At 36.6% G+C, this 16,640-nt stretch overlaps 1 protein-coding gene across 9 annotated transcripts in view; it reads left to right on the forward strand.

The window, feature by feature from the left end:
- The window catches only part of ERBIN (erbb2 interacting protein), a 120,446-nt gene that overhangs the window by 57,131 nt on the left and 46,675 nt on the right, over positions 1 to 16,640 (forward strand). For all 9 annotated transcript variants that reach the window (XM_068668059.1, XM_068668060.1, XM_068668058.1 and 6 more), the window contains 2 exons: positions 12,043 to 12,121; positions 12,882 to 12,971. In XM_068668059.1, coding sequence (XP_068524160.1) covers positions 12,043 to 12,121; positions 12,882 to 12,971 — 169 coding nt within the window. The remainder of the gene's footprint in view (positions 1 to 12,042; positions 12,122 to 12,881; positions 12,972 to 16,640) is intronic.

Raw genomic sequence — 16,640 nt, forward strand, 5'->3', positions numbered from 1 at the left:
TAGCATGCTAATTTAAACAATAATCATGAGCCTGTTCTTAGTCTTATCAGTTCAGATAGCTTCTCTGCTCAGTGTTGCAAATCAGAAATAGTCCTCAGGTCACATGCTTCTTCACTTGGGATGTGTCATCTAACACCATTCCTGAAAGCTCTTTAAAACTCCAAGAAAACAAATCAGGATCCCTGTTGGCTGAAGTACTAACAGGTTGTTTATTATTGTTTCTAATAAATATGGTATTATTTGATGTCTCAGTTTGTTGGCTTAAGTGCCTTTTTCTTCTCTTTCCTGGTTCACTGTTGCAAGCATTAAATGTTTCTCTCAACAGCTGCAAACCTATTTTGTTTTATTTCATTTGGTAAGACTTTACGGTTCAATTTCCCACAGTCCATGATGGCTCTGATGTTCATCCACAGTAGAAAAAAATGTTTTTGCTAGATTTCAGAATCCCCAAATGGTCGAAATTGGAGAGGCCCTCTGGAGGCCCTCTGGTCCAACCCCTGCTCAGCAGGGGCACCCAGAGCAACACGGCCCAAGACTACATCCAAGTGGCTTTCGAAGACCTCCAAAATTGGAGGCTGCACGGCCTCTCTGGGCAACCCGTGCCAGTGCTCCGTCACCTGCACAGCGTGGAAGTGCTGCCTGGTGTTTGGTTGGGACCTCCTGTGTTCCAGCTGGTTCCCGGTGCCGTCTGTCCTGGCGCTGGGCACCACTGGAAAGAGCCCGGCTCAGTCCTCTTTGCACCCTCCCTTCTGGTGTTCATACACGTTGACAAGATCCCCTTCAGCCTCCCCTGCCCATGGCTGAACAGTCGCGGCTCTCAGCCTCTCCCCACAGAAGGGATGTTCCAGACCTTTGGACAGTTTTGTAGCCCTCTGCTGGACTCTTTCCAGTACGTCCAGGTCTGTCTTGTACTGGGAGCCCAGAACCAGACACAGCGCTCCAGGTGCTGCGGTGTCACTGAGTAGTGGGGCAGGATCACCTCTCCTGACCCGCTGGTGATGCTTTGCCTAACGCAGCCCACGATGCTGTGAACCTTCCTGCTGCAAGGGCACCTTGCTGGCTCACCTTCAGCTTAGTGCCCAGCAGGACCCCCAGGTCCCTTCCTGCAGAGCAGATTCCCAGCTGGGTGGCCCCCAGCCTGCCCTGGTGCCTGGGGTTGTTCCTCTCTAGGTGCAGGACTCTACACTTCTTGTTGATTTTCATGAGATTCTTGTCAGCCCACCTCTACAGTCTGTCAGAGTCCCTCTGGATGGCAGCTTGGCCCTCTCATGAATCAGCTAGGACTTTCCCAGGACTTCTTTGATACTGAAAGAACACTGTGGAAATAGTGGGTTTTGTGGGAAACACAGGAGATAATTTTTTTTTGATAAATTGAGAAAAACTACTGGGAATGAATCACCAGTTTTTGTGAAGGGTGCTGAGAGACACCAAGCTCTAGAATAATTTTTTTTTTTCCTTTCTTGTGAGGTTGCTGTGGTTGTGGCAAATAAAGGTGCTTTTAAAAGCTCCAATTTTGAAATGCAGTCAGGCTACTTCATAAATTGCAGTGTCTGGCTCTTCAGCCAGCTTATTTAGGGCAGAAGGAGGGCTGTAGCACAGGAGACTTACCCAGGTTTCTAAGCAGAACAACATACATATATATATATGTGTGTGAGTGTGTGTGCATATTTGTTTTGACATATAGATGAAAATCAAAATAGCAGAAATCTTTCAAGATAAATGCTATACAAAATAGTCTAAGAATGTAGTCTTGATGATGTTTTAATAGCTCATAAAAATTTCTTCCTAGCTTTCATATTTAAACCTCCAATTTATTGTATTCACTATATAAAACTATAAAACAGAAGCATGGCAGATGTGTAGATGAAGGTATTTAAACACGACTACATTTAATCAGAACAAGGTTGACTTCATCTAGTGTCCTGTCTACCACGGTGGCCAAACATAGAAGCCTAGAGAAGGTTTAGTAAAGTGCAGAAAGCCAGGAGACATGCACGTTTCCCCTGTATGTTCCCAGCATCCAGCACCTTGTGTTACTGAGCCAGACAGGGTGTAATTTTTATCCAGTAGTCTTCATTTAACTACTTCTCTATCAATATATCGAGTCTTTGATGTGTGTTTTGAGGTGTATGCTTAGTTACAGAGAGCAAGCTGGTAGCAACTGTGTGTCCTTGAGCACACAAGTCTTTGTACAACTATTTGGTTTGCAATATGTTCATGGCTGCTGAAGAGTCCATGGTATAGATGTAATCTAAAACATCAATCTGCTGCTATGTGTGCAGTAAGAGTTAATTTTTAACTCCGCCTTTAGAAAAAAAAAAAATAAGAGGCAATATTTTTTTAAAAATTATTTTTTAAGTAGTGAGGACTTCCGTTGTCTTTTTATGGCAATTTAATCTGATTCCCAAGGCTATTATAAGCCCTCAATATCGAAGAACCCATTACTTCTTTCCAGGTATACTTGAGCTTTTACAAGGAAGCTTGATGGCCTCCTACTCATGAAGATAAAATGATACTTGAATAAATGGTATTTAAATAAACAAACTGTGTTCCTATATCAGAAAAGTCGCATCCTGGATTGGATAAAGCATGAAGAGAGTCTTTTACTCAATCCTAGGAGGTTACATTGTAAAAAGAAATTGCAACATACAGAGTTTAAGGCAAAAGTAGAAAAGAGTGTTTTCTTGATTAAAAAAATGAATTTGTCCTTAGTTTCATAATCTGTGGCTGTTGTTCATGTATCAGCAGTTGTACAGGAAAATAAAAATAAAAATAACCAGAATAAAACGCAGTAAAAATTAAACTCTAAATCTGTCCCTTTCAGGGCTTTTTAACCTCTTGAATTTTATTTTTCTTTAAGAGAACAATCATTTTCTTGTGGCCCTGGAATGCAGACAAGTCCTCTTGGACAATATGAAGAATTCTTATGAAAACATTTCTCCCCTTTAAAGAAGGGAAAAGCATTCATAGCATTCATGGAAGAGTTAAATTTACAGGTTACTAGAAGCAAATGATATGAAATACTGAGGCACATGATGAGATGACTGCCAGGGAAATTAGTCTTCCCTGGAAACCTGAAAATGTGCTTTGAAACCGTTTGTGCCTGTGGAGCTAGTTGAGTGGGAAGTCTTGAGACAGTCTGTTTTTTTCCTATGCACAGGTGGTGAGAGGAAAACATTGAATTTTTAGTTTGTATATTATTAGACCCTTTAGAGGATTAAATAACAAGATCAAAAAAATACCTAATAAGGCCAAAAGTAACATGGTGGTTTGGAAATTCAGATCTCTTCAGTAGTCTCTTGTAGATTATGGAGTGGTTCTTTTTCACTGCAATGTTGAGGCAAATTTAAACATGTTACCATGTCAGTCTGTGTTGCAGGGGATTTTCATGGAAAAATACACAATCTGGAAAAAAACACAACACAAACCTAACTGCCAATAGTACTATTTTAAGTCATTTTAAAGGTTTTTGTTAACAGATGCAAATCTAGATCAAATATGTTTTCTTCAGTGTTTTAAAAAACATCTGCTGATTTGGCAAACTAGCTTCGGTATACTGTGTGCCAGAAGTCAGGGAGTTGGAAAACGAGAATTTAGGAGAATGTCTCGTTCTTATGTTGCCCATCTGTGGTGGATTTAGGGGTATGGCTTGTCAATGAATTGAGAATTATTCATAGTTAATGGGGAGACTGATCCAAGTTTTACTTTCCACAGGGAGAAGTAAGAGGGGGAAGATCCTGAGTACAAAAATAATTTGCTATAAATGTGCTATTTTTCTCCATATATGAAGGAGGGGGATAAAAAGAGGACTTAGTTTTGTATCATCCATGGTAGTGAAATAAAAATATAATTGATCTGCTTCTGATTAAGTGGGTCTGTAGCTTTATTATAATACATCATTACATATATTAAATTTATCCTAAATGTAGCTATTCTATCTAAAGTTCTTTAGACAAGTGTTTAGTGTTTTTTCTCAAATATATTGTTTATCATATGGAAGATATTAAATAGGATCCATCTTTGCAGAATAAAGTTATCTCTGAGTATTGGAGAGGAAGTGAACAACATAGAATTTCAGTGCAGTTAAAGCGTGTGTAAGGTCTTGAATGAAAAACTTGAGCGTGTGTAGTTGAAATTCTGAAATGAGTTTTATACTAATTTCTTCCTGGTTCAAAGACATTTTCATAACACAGAAAAAAACAATGTATTAGTAATTTTTTCCCCCCTAAATGTGTATTGCATGTAAAGGCTTATTTTTGTGAAGTGACGCACTTTGGTAGTCATAGTATATCAGCCAAAAGGACAGACAGCATTAAGTTTGCAGCCCAGGGTGGTATGGGAAAAAGGGAAAAAGCAAAGCATATTTGTGTGCTACCTTTTTAGTTTCAGGATATTCTGGGGACTCCTGCTATGGAGATAGTTCAGAACCATGTGAGCTTTGGTAACCTTCCGAGACAGCATTATGAAAAAACCTGCTGTTTATAGCCTTTGTAGTATTCCACATCTGGCAATTTTACCCTGCCTTGGCACATGTAGGTTTATGGAAATTAGTGTCAGTCCTGTCTTCAGGAAGCAGCACTCTTAGTTTCCCCCCAACCCCCCGGAGAAAAAACATTTAGCAATCTGTCTTACTCCTAAAACTCTTTTACATTGAGTAAGGGACATAGCAGACCTGGAGGTATTTTACCCTAAAAATTTAACCTCTTCCCAATGGTCGGAGGATGGGTGCTTAGAGGACTCCTGGTGACTTGGTTAACTTTCCTAGCTGTGCCAGCACATCTGTGTACAAGGAATTAAAAAAATAAAAATTAAACCACTAAGACTGTTATCTTGCATTCTCCGCTGTGCATCAGATTTAACAATTTATCAGGCAAGTTACAGTTGTTGAAGAAAGTGGTGAGACATCTTTCACTTAAAAGTATCAAGAGGCATTAAATAGCATTCATTCTTATCTGAACTTTTAAGAATTTGATTTTCAGCTTTCAGATAAAAAAATATATATATAAAATTTTCAATTTTGAAAGTGCTTTCAAGAAATGAATTTTAGAAATGCTAAACCTGCCTTAACCTTCTAATTGGATCAAAGCAGCATGCAGATGAAACGGAAAGAGAGGCAACTCTAAGTACAGCATGCACATAAGCACAGATGTTAGTTTATTTTTTAAGATGGTAAATATTATAAAAAGTTTACATTTCAATGCTGCTGCTTTTTACACATGTGGACACTTGCTCTGTAAAAGAACCATTTATCTTAATTGTGAGTAAACGTATTTTATTGCTACAAAAATGTATGTAGTTAAGTACCCACTTCATTAAAAAAGAAGCACTGAATATATTGCTGATACTGTATTTTATTCTGAATCTAATTATGCTGTAAGCGTTATCACAACTAGTGAGTACATTTTTCTTTAAAAATCATTAGAAAAGCTTTTAACTTCCTTCTGTCAGATTTTCAAATTTTTAGTTCGACCGACATTTTTGCACTAATCGTTACATGAACTGTACAAATATTGTTTCCCTTCCAAAAATCCTCCAAACAGCCCTCAACTGAAGATTCAGCTTCCGTTTTCCATTTTTAAATGTAAGAAAGCAGACCAGTGTACTTGGAGCTTACAAACCTGCAAATGACCATAACTAAAGGAAACTTCAAAAATTTGAGAGTGTAGAATTGCAGGAAAGCACTTCATAAAGTGAAGATGGAGATGTGAACCTGCCTGCTAAGTAGCAAGTAGATAACTCATCTAGCAAGTTGCTTCAACCAAAAATAAAGGAATCCAGTGGAGAACATTTTCAGAATTTTTTACTAAATAAATAAAATAATAATAAAAATAAATAAATAAATAAATAAAAATGTAAGATTTTTAGATAAGATATTTCCTTAATAAGAACTGATGTTTCTCTAGTAAGGGAGCTTTTCTATTTAAACAAAATGGAGAGAGTAAAGAAAGTCTATGCAAACGTATTAAAATATGAGTTTTATTAAATCTACAGAAATTCTAGTAATGATGTTACATTTTTGACAGTTTTATATTTTGAGTTGTACTTCTTGAGAAAAGTAGCTCTTCCAGAGATCTCAAAGATTACATATTTTTGCCTTTAGCAAGAGGTAGGCAGAAAGCCATGAATTCTGTAATGCTTATGTATGAGGAGAAACACCTTGCAAGGAATTTTAGGAGGTTTAGTGCTACAGTAGTGTCAAAGTCTTCCTTATGAGAGGCCAAGGAAAGCAACTGAAAATTAACATGTAGCAGGTTTCAGAAGCTTTGAGATGAAAACTAGATGAAAATATATTTGCAATAGTTGCTCCTTAGTCTTGAAATGATTGATTTAGGATAGGCTTCCACTAAATAAGCTGGAGGTTCCTAAGCTGCTTGGAGAATACTGGTGTACTGAGTACCACCTTCTGCACAGAGGCCAACAGTTGTGCAGAGTTGCGACTCCAGCTCTGAGCAGGAAGGTGTTTCAGCTGCTCGCTTGCGTTATCAGGCATCTCATGGAAACCCGAGCTCCTGGGTGATCTGAAACCCGCTGGGTCAGGGGATTCTGTAAGAGTTTTGGAAAGATGAAAGCAACAATGGCTGAGTCAGCACTGTGCAGCAAATTGATTCGTCTTAAAGACTGCTTACATTGTGAATAATGAAAAATCTGTTTTCAATATCAAAGGCATGACAAAATCCTGAATTTAGGCATATTTTATAAATATATGAATACAGCTTGTGACTGAAACTATTTTAAGTTTTCCATTTAAACTCAGCATTTACAAACATTTTTCTGTACTCTTTGGCGCAGTTGTGGCATGTATTCCTGAGCTCTGAAAATATTTTGATTTCCATGTTTGTTTCCATGTTCAGCTGGTAGGACAGCTGAAGCAGAGGACCTAGTGGAAGAGCAAATGAAAGTTGTTCTTTTTATGGTGGAGCTGCTTTCAGGCAGGTCCTAATTGCTGCTTTTCCCAAATTTGAGACCAGAATGAATAGATTATCTCAGGGAGCAATGTACATAGTTGAAATTGCTTTCATATTCATGCAAACTCAGCCTGTATGTTTGCCTCTGTGCCCTCTAGGCTTGTAAGGATGCAGGATGGGAAGGATGCACAGAGAGCTGTAGTTCCACTTGCTGTGCAGCAAAAGGTCCTTTTGGTGTGGTGCTCTCTGGAGATTAATAAATAAATAAATAAATAAGTCTCATGTTTCACACAAGCGGAGACATTCAGCTGTAAACTTTTTCCTTTGGGGGCATCACCTATATGGCTTGTACAGGTCTTACGTTTGTTAGTGATTTTCTTTTTCTGTGCTTTTAAGGAACTGAAACATTTTTTTATTTTTATTTTTTGCAAGTCTATGCTAAAAATCCTCCTACATGAGAAGAGGCAGAACTTGATTTAGAGGCAGTGCCACTGCTGTCTCTAGCAGTAATAGTTTGAGTATCAGAAGCTTGGGAATAGTGGTTTCAGTAGTTGCAAAGAAAAACATGACCACATGTCTAGAGTATGAACACCAGAGCAAACCCCCATCTGCAGCAGGGCTGAAACAGCAGCATACTAGGATGTCAGCTCTGGACCCCATTGCAGTGAAGGCTTTTGCCAGCAGTGGATGTGACTTGCACAATTTTCTGTAAAGCTAGAAATGCCAATATTTCTGAGTGAAATCTTTTCCAGTGGAGACAAAGGATGGTTCCAGTTTTCCCTCCTGCTCCATAAGTGATGCTGGCCCTGGTGATAAGAAAGGATTGTGCTATGTTGGGGAGGAGATCAGTATAACTCCAGGTGGTGAACGAGACCCCAATTATACTTACAATTGCCTTAATCCAGCCTAAACAAAGAGAGGGAGATTTGTGCGCATTTGCTGTATTGAGCTGTGCCAAAATAATCATTGCTCTCTGGGGAGGTAGAGATCAGGCGAAATTCCTTATTTCAGCCGTGCTATGTGATCCAGAACTGAGGTTGATTACCTACATACTTCTGCCTGTTGACCTGCAATCCCTGTGTGACCTTTCTGGTATGCCATTTGGGCATGTCCTACAGCTGTTTTGGTGATACTGATTAACCACCACTCTGTAGGTTGTGCTGGCTAGCTGGTGAATTTTTGCCACAGAGTTCTGAATGATGAATACTTTCTGCTTTTGGCTCAGACCAGACAATAATTTTAGATTCTCTTCCTTACTCAACTGCCAAATTTTCCTTGTCAATCTTCCAGGCCTCCACCTTCCTGCCCCTTTAAAAAAAAAAAAAAAAAAGTTATGTTTGTGGTAGAAATTGACCAGTGAATTTAAAAATGCCTGAAATTTAGGAAAATGGGGTAGAAGAAACAGACAAATACTGACTTCTATTACATAAATATTACTTCTGTGAGAAACTATGTTGCAAAAAGAACTTTGCTCTCAATTGAGTTTTTGGATCTAGTGGTTAGAATTAAAGATTACCAGCTAATTGTCTTTTCTCTTGCTGTGCTCTGCAAATGGTCAAAAGTTCACAAGTGTGATAGTTTTTTTTTTGTTTTTGTTTTGTTTGTTTTTGGTAAAACAGTAAGCATGATCTGTAAGTCAACTATGGCACAAAAGTGGGATGAGGGTGATGGTTGTTATCACGTAAAATAGGAAATAGCAGGATAAAGAACCTAGCCACATGATGCTTCTGAAGGAAAGTGGGATAAGGCTGCAAGAAGCTAGATAACTCCCAAGTAATCTGTTCTATCTTCCTTTTCTGTAACCTTCAGAATCCATATGTAGAGGAAGCCATAGAAAAACCCTAAAGGAAAGTGAGATTTAGAACAGAATGTGGATCTTAATTTGTCATGCTCATTGATCAGATCCTCACGGAGGGTGGGAGTAGCTAGCAAATTGATTATTATTAATCCAACAGTAAGTGCATGTTTTAAGTGTGCAGGAGGGATGTAGCTGAGGAAAAATGAGTGTCTGAAGCTCATTGTATAGGCAGTTAATAAATGCTACTTTCTGTCACTTGATAGAGAAGAGCAGTGTCATTTTTTTCCTATCTTCTGTATTTGTACTGAAAACTTTATATATATTTTCATACTTTATATATATTTTTATACTTTATATATATTTCATACTGTGAATAATGGCTGCTGCCATTTATCCATACTGAAGTACTGAGTGACTTTGGTAAAGATCATACCAATCCAGCCTCTAAAAATAAGCAAAATTAAATTCGTGGGCTGCCTCATTGTTAGCTTTCTCTTATTGGTTTAGTTTTTGTTGTTACTTTGTTATTAATACTGCTGTGGCCTCTTGCCTAAGGCATAGTCAATCAAGACTACTGTAGAGTCCTCTCATGTACAAAAGCATACTGATATGACATGTCTGTATTTGGATAGCTAATATTTTATTTGGCTGTTCTTTTGACAGTAAGTTTACAATGACTTTCTCCTCTCTAGAAGACGTGCCGTGTTTTGTTTTCTAGGCAGTTATCAGAGATCTGAGACTTCTGTGCTTCAGTAAGCTCTTGACATAGGCAGTGGAAACATTAATATTAAAAACGTGAATTTTAACGTGTTGGATGAGAGCAATCTTTCATCTAAGGAACAAGGCAAAGCCTTGTGTGCTCAACTTTCAGAATACCTGAATTTAGAGAATCTCTGTGATTCAAACAAGAAAACTAATGGCATGGAGTGGTCTGAAATGCAGTGTTGATTACTGTAGACAGGATTCATTTTAAAAAGACAATGTTGCATCATTAGCAAACAAATGGTTTTCATGTGCCTTTTAGATGATAGAAGACCACTTTACATGTATATAAATAATCCTTAATTTTTTCTAGACAGGCCTTTTGCTAGATTTTTGTGCATCTGCAATGGTTTAGGATTGTGTATCAGGTTAGATGTTTGGTCAAAAAGGTTTCTTGATGCAACAAGAATTAAGATAAGTACTTAAGAACATAAGTGACATCAGGAGGGGGTTCTTCACAGAGAGGGTGGTTGCACACTGGAACAGGCTCCCCAGGGAAGTGGTCACTGCACCGAGCCTGTTTGAATTTAAGAAGAGATTGGACTGTGCACTTAGTCACATGGTCTGAACTTTTGGGTAGACCTGTGCGGTGTCAAGAGTTGGACTTGATGATCCTTAAGGGTCCCTTCCAACTCAGGATATTCTATGATTCTACTTAAATACCTTGAAAAAGTGTTTCTTATAATACAAAGATTATAGGACACCTGTAAGTAAAATACATCTCTGGATATTCCATGGTTCTTTTCTAATCTTTCTTTAAAACTACCTTTGGTCCTGAAAATATCACTGTGTTCCAGAAATGGAGCTTCATTACATTACAAGTTTTGGTTTTTGAAGAGTGATAAGTGAATTCAGTCAGTAGCCACTGTCTTCTGTGTTGACCCCACTTTCAGCTACACCAAAATTTGCATAGCTAAAGCTATGTATTTGTTTTCAAGTGTACATATATACACATGTATGCACACAGAGTAGTAAACCAGAAGTGTCAGAAATCTTCCTATTTATTTCAGTTTATAGTTCAATTCCTCCTGGTCACCTCCAGAGGAAGGACTTTAAGAAGTTTTTAAGGTTTTAAAAGAACATTAAGAAGTTTTTTGTTAAAAAAAAAAAAAAAAAAAAAAAAACTTCTGTTTTTTAACATTGAGCTGAATAACCTATTTCTCAGAAGGGTCTGTGATACTGAAATAAGTTTTTAAACACCTGCATTAAATGTGTGGTTTCGTGTGCTTTTTCTTGCCTTCCCCCACTCAATATCAGAGTACAACACCTGGTATAAGTCAAAAGTAAATTTAAGCCACTGGTATGACAAGCAGGTTCCTGTCAAGAAAGACCTAAAAATCTGCTTCGACAGCACTAGACTTTCTGCTTAAATTGAATTTATGGAAAAGGAGGCATAGTGGCATAGAGAGCAGCCACAGAGTACAGTTCCCTTTTAGTGGTCTCATTCTTCAGACTCACTGGCCTCTCCAGGCACATGATGAAGCATTTTAGAAGCACACACAATTACAAACATTTAAAGGACAAATAGCTAATATGTGTTACCTGAAATAGCAAGTTATAGATGCTAATTTTATTCTAGTAGCATATGGATTTTTCTTGAAAAAAATACTGTATTCTTAATCCAAGTTGGAAAATTGCAGTATTAATGTTTATTTTGCATATGTGTTTATTTAAAAATTTAATGTTTATTTAAAATTATTTATATTAAAATTTTTCAGCCAAACTTAAAATAGCGAAGTTTCTTTAAAATAAAAAGACCTGTACTTGTACAGCTCTTTTGTTAGGGAAACATTATGAAAGCAAATGCAGTTGTGATACAATAGTAGATCTTGTTTGTTTGTTTTTTTATGGTATAGTGATGATAGAGGTGAAAGGCTTGGGTGGCAGAATCATTCAGTACTGATTTCATACTGACATGGTGTATGAGTATTTTCTGTTTTCATGACCTGTTTCGTCAGCTTCTGACAAATAAAAATTTTGGCAGATATATTGATCACAATTTCATTCTCTGGCATATCTGGAGATAATCCTTATCTTAATTTTCGTATAAATATATCTGCAGCATTTTTTCCTTCTGTGCAAATAATTTGAAGCTATTCTGGGAGATGTTTTGAACCATGAATGCTGTATTTTAATGTTTTAAGCCTTGCCACTTAAGCTGTATGTACAAGCCATGCATTTAACCAGCAAATTCTGATGGAAACTTTGTTCAACCATGTTTATGAATGCCTTAGTAAATGAAGAAATAAATTTGTGACTGGCGGCCTGATCTCAGGTACATTACAAAGTATAATTTCTGTAATATTTGGTAATGATCAGTGAGAATTGTTAGTGGACTTTCTCTCATGTTGTTTCGTGAACTGGCTGTTAAGTTGCTGTATGAAATACTCTAGGAATAGAACAGTAATGCGATTAATATTGCAGAAGTGTATTTCTTTTGTAAAGACCTCATCTGAAACACCAGAGAATCAGTCCACTGGTTTCTAAGTGGATTAAGTTTTTACGTGTAGCAGTTTTATGTTCATCATTTTTATGTCTGTATTGGAGTCTAATAATTTCCCCTCCCTCTTTTTGCAGGCATACAGGAGTTTCCAGAAAATATAAAAAACTGCAAAGTCTTGACTGTTGTTGAAGCGAGTGTAAATCCAATTTCAAAGTAAGTTTGTAACTTTTATGATACTTAAGATTTTATGCAAACAGTGCTGACTCTCAAACATGCTCCATTCAAATTTTTGCGAACCAACCCTTGTAATTGGAGGCAAGGAACAGAGGGTACCTGAGGTATTTTCATTAGGCTCATTGTGTTGAGATAGAGTAATGCTGTGTTAGTCACGTATTTTGCCCAAGTTAATAGGCTGTGTGAGGTACCCTGCATTATTTCATGTGGCTTTGTTAGCTTTTTTTCGGTCCATTACTTCTCTGTGAAGGTAGAGAAATGTGTTAAGAGTTTTGTTTCTTAATAACTAATTAATTTTACTCCAAATCCGCTACCATGGTTTTTCAAACAACCTGTGTGAATTGATTTACTTGTCACCTTCTATAGTAACAAAATTAACTTGACAAAGTAGCACTGCCACAGATAAAAACCTCATGTAAGGTAAGTCTGCTGCGGAGGAAAAAAGGCATTGCATGGGTTTTAATTTATCTTATCACCTCTAATGAATGCTTCTTCCACAGTAGCTGTCAGGAGCTGTTTGTAGTTTTTACTGCCTATAGATATTGTCCTCAATACTTAAAAATAATTTTGAAACAAACATTGTATTGAACAAGTATCTAGCGCAGTCTTGTAGAAATTCCTTTGCCACCTATTAATGCTGTTGGTATGTAGGATTTCACTACTATACTGTTGTTTAAGAAAGTATAACTTAATGCCCTGAATATAATTGAAGGCACTGTGGTATTTTATTTCTTTGTAGGCTTCCAGATGGATTTTCCCAACTGTTAAACCTAACACAGCTGTACCTGAATGATGCTTTTCTTGAGTTTTTGCCAGCCAATTTTGGCAGGTAAGTTGAATTTGAAACTTCGTATCTACATTTAATTTTAAATGTATGCAGAGAAGTTTCTGCTTCTACTCAAAGTATGAACTGGAGGAGAGGAGGAAGTGTACATTACCTATTCATTTATACCATTTTATTTAAAGAAAAAAATACCTTTATCACTCGTGCTTTATTTGGGGTTTAGGCAGGACAAATAATGCTTATGATAAGCAAAGAAACAAACATGTTTGTGCAGTTGCTTCTTGTACAACATAAATCCGATAATTACAGGTTAAGCAATTAATGAAATTTGTAATTCTACATGTCTGCTCTTGGTTGCACAGATTTCTTCATGCATACAATTTTTGAGTGTCATCTTATCAATATTTATAGTTTATTCAGGTACACTGACTAAGCAAAATTGTTCCATATAATAGCTTAAATGTGAGACACACTCCATTTTGAAGTGATAGGGGTTTGATATAAGTCTTGGGAACAGAAGTGAAAGGGTGATATTGCTAGAAGGAAGACTCCTAGATGAGAATTGTCTGTTCAGTCATCCTTACCATGCTGATCAGCAATTTCTGCTTTTTCTCTACTCTTCACTTTTTATGTTATCTTATGCTGTCTTTGTCACTCTGCTGCCCTATCTCACATCCAGCAAACCTCTCTTTCAGGAAATATGGCTATTAGTTAACAAGGCATATTGCTGTGTATTTGACTTAGACTATGTAGTTCTAGTTCAGGTCAGCACAAGCTGCAGAAGATTACAAAAGCCTCCAAATAGAGTGCTGCAGAAGTTTGGCAGATTAGGAGATGAGCAGTGAAAGATGAGCACAGGTGCAGCCCTTTAATGACCATTAGTGTTTTAGTCATCTGTGACGAGTTAGTGGCCTATTCTTCTCTGTCCGGTTATATGTCATTGCCTGATGAATGATGAAAAGCACCAGATACATTACACTCTCTGCTAACAGAAAAGCTGTTTATGATGCAGGAATATTAATTATCATGCTAGTTTCTAGTAAACAAAGTGTACATTTCAAAAGCCTTCATTAAAGTTAAAGAAGGAATTTCTGGAAGATGCTTTGTCTTTTTGTTGGCATTTTAATGATTGCCTATACATTTTTCTTCTTTTTTTAATTGTTTAACCAAATGGCAAAGTTTTCTTAGTTAGAAAAAAACAAAAACAAAAACAAACAAAACAAAAAACAGGCAGTACAGATAGAATTGAAGACTTCAGGTTGACATAGTTGTTTTTTGAAGCTAATCTTAAATATCTCTTAAAAACTGCATTCACTATCATTTTACTTCATCACTGTCACTTCCTTTTCTGTAATGCTTAGTGTGCTGTAACTTGCTTAATTGTTAGGCAAATGGTGAAGTCATTTAAAATACTTTATATAAGTTTTCTTGCCTAGTACATTTATTCTGTATTGCACAGAATAAATATTATTCTATAGGAAAGTAATTTTTAGATTATATAAATTAGCAAATAATGAATCTGTTAAAATGTTAACTGTTGGATATTTGAAAAAAGAACTCTAGAACACATTAGAGATAAAATAAAACCCCAAGATTTCTTTCAAAAGAACTTTTCTGTTCTAACTGATTGATTATTTTGTAAAAGAGAATTGAGGTTTTGCGGAAGAGGGTTTTTTGTTTTTAATTAAAGTTCTGTAAATTTAACAAAGCTTTTGCTGACAATCCCAACATTGTGACAAAATAAGTATGTATTAGATTTCTGCTCAGAACTACAAGAGCTTGAAGAAAGAGGATTGCTGTCTTGCTGACCTAGCACAAAAATTTTCTTTCAGTTGGGGCATTTCTGTTCCGTGTCCTGATGGCTTTTTTTTTTCTTTTAAAAGCTTTGATTTTTTCTTTTTTTTTTTTTTTTTTTCCACCATCTACTTCTCCTTGAGGTAGTCTTCTTAATCTAAGCCATGTTCTATAAAACTTGGACTCAAACTAAGACAAGTCTTTCTGTTTCCTCCTCCACACTGTATTATGTAGATCATTTGTATGCAGAGGGATTTTCTCCCATTGTAGTGCTTCCTGCAGGAATAAATCTGTCTATCCAATAGAGCTCTTGCTGTTTCTGTGAAGGTCAGGTGATCTTAAGAATTTCACAGTGCTCTGTGATGTACTGCATCTCCTGAAATATAGGAGATGATGGACTGAAACTGTGTGGCCCATACAATGAGAGTGTTTGTACCTTGTTATGTCTGAACTTATCAAAATAAAAAATTAGAGGGTGCTAAGTTTTAATAGCCCTGTTTCTCTATGTAACATCTATTTCTATATATTTTTGGCTCATTAAGCAGAAACTAATTTCATAGGCCTCTGTTTCTAACATCATCAGTGTTAAAGGCATGTGTTGTATAGTTGTACAGCTGTACCACATACTATGTAAAATGTTTCTTCTCTCTGTAATAAAAGAACTGTAAACTTCATTGTTTCTGAAAAGTATAGTAAAATTAAAAAAATAAAATTCTGAAAAAATTATATAGTCTGAAAATGTAGAGTAAAAATAGCTAGAATTCAGATGTTTGTGAGTATGCTGTAACTGTTCATATCACTGTTTCTTAGTTGTTTTTTTTTTTGTTCATATGGAAGGGAAATAGTGTTTTAATGCTTGCTGAGACAAACTAAACATTATTTTAACACTTGCTGAGTGTTGTCAGTTATTTACATTCAGAACAAGCCTTCACCTTCTTCCAATTCTGTGCCTCAATTGTTTTGTATATGTTCTTAAAGCTTCTACTTTTCACTACATAAGAACACATGAAAGCATAAAGCATAGTAATTGAGTTTTGTTTCCTGCTCTTTCTGGTAACTACAGGCAATAATACCTTTTAAAAATAGTAACTCTAGTTAGATTTTTCTGTTCATGTGCCAGGGTCTCTGTTCTACCAGCTTAGTTTTAAAATGTGGTTTCCCACATCAGTTTCTCTCTGACTGCTCATGCTCTTTTGTTCTACAGTTTAATTGCTATCAGCTCTCAGGAGTGTTTTTTTCCCCCATTCTCTCACCTGCATTTTTTTGTGGTGTTCCCATATCCCTCTTTCAATCTGATAGACTAAACAAAATCCATTTGCTCTCTGGTATGACAGGTTTTTCTTTGTGCCTTTATTAATAGATCTTGGAACTAGTTTCAGTTTGAATTTCTATTTTTTTTTTAATGGTGGAGGATGACAGCATCTGTAGCTATATTTAGGATCCAAATTGAGTTCTCTTCATGGCTTATACAATGTCATGATTATCTTCTTGTTTCTCTTTGAAATGTCAGTGGTTACACTGTAGTGTTCCACTAGCCCTTTTTGCAGCTGCTGAGTGTTGCTTCCCACATGATCGACTGATGCATTGGACAGCTCAGTTAAAAATGACTGATGACTCGACAAGGAAATAATAAGTACATGATTTGCTACTGTGGCATCCTGTCCCCCTTCCATTCTTTCTGCCCTTAGCGTTGTATACTGTTCTTTTCTCTTCAGTGTTCTACTACTGCATTGTACCATGACAGTTTAGCCTAATCAAAATTTTCCTGTCTTTTTCTGTTAGAAAACATTGAACAGGATAGTCTCAAAATTGATCTTTGAATACCTCTCAGAAATTTTCAGCCCGATGGTCAGGAAAGAAAACTGTAATGCAAATTACTTCTGGTATATTCATGAATCTTTTATTGCATTTAGCTCCATT

Source organism: Anas acuta, chromosome Z (genome assembly GCF_963932015.1).
Source record: "Anas acuta chromosome Z, bAnaAcu1.1, whole genome shotgun sequence".
NCBI lineage: Eukaryota > Metazoa > Chordata > Aves > Anseriformes > Anatidae > Anas > Anas acuta.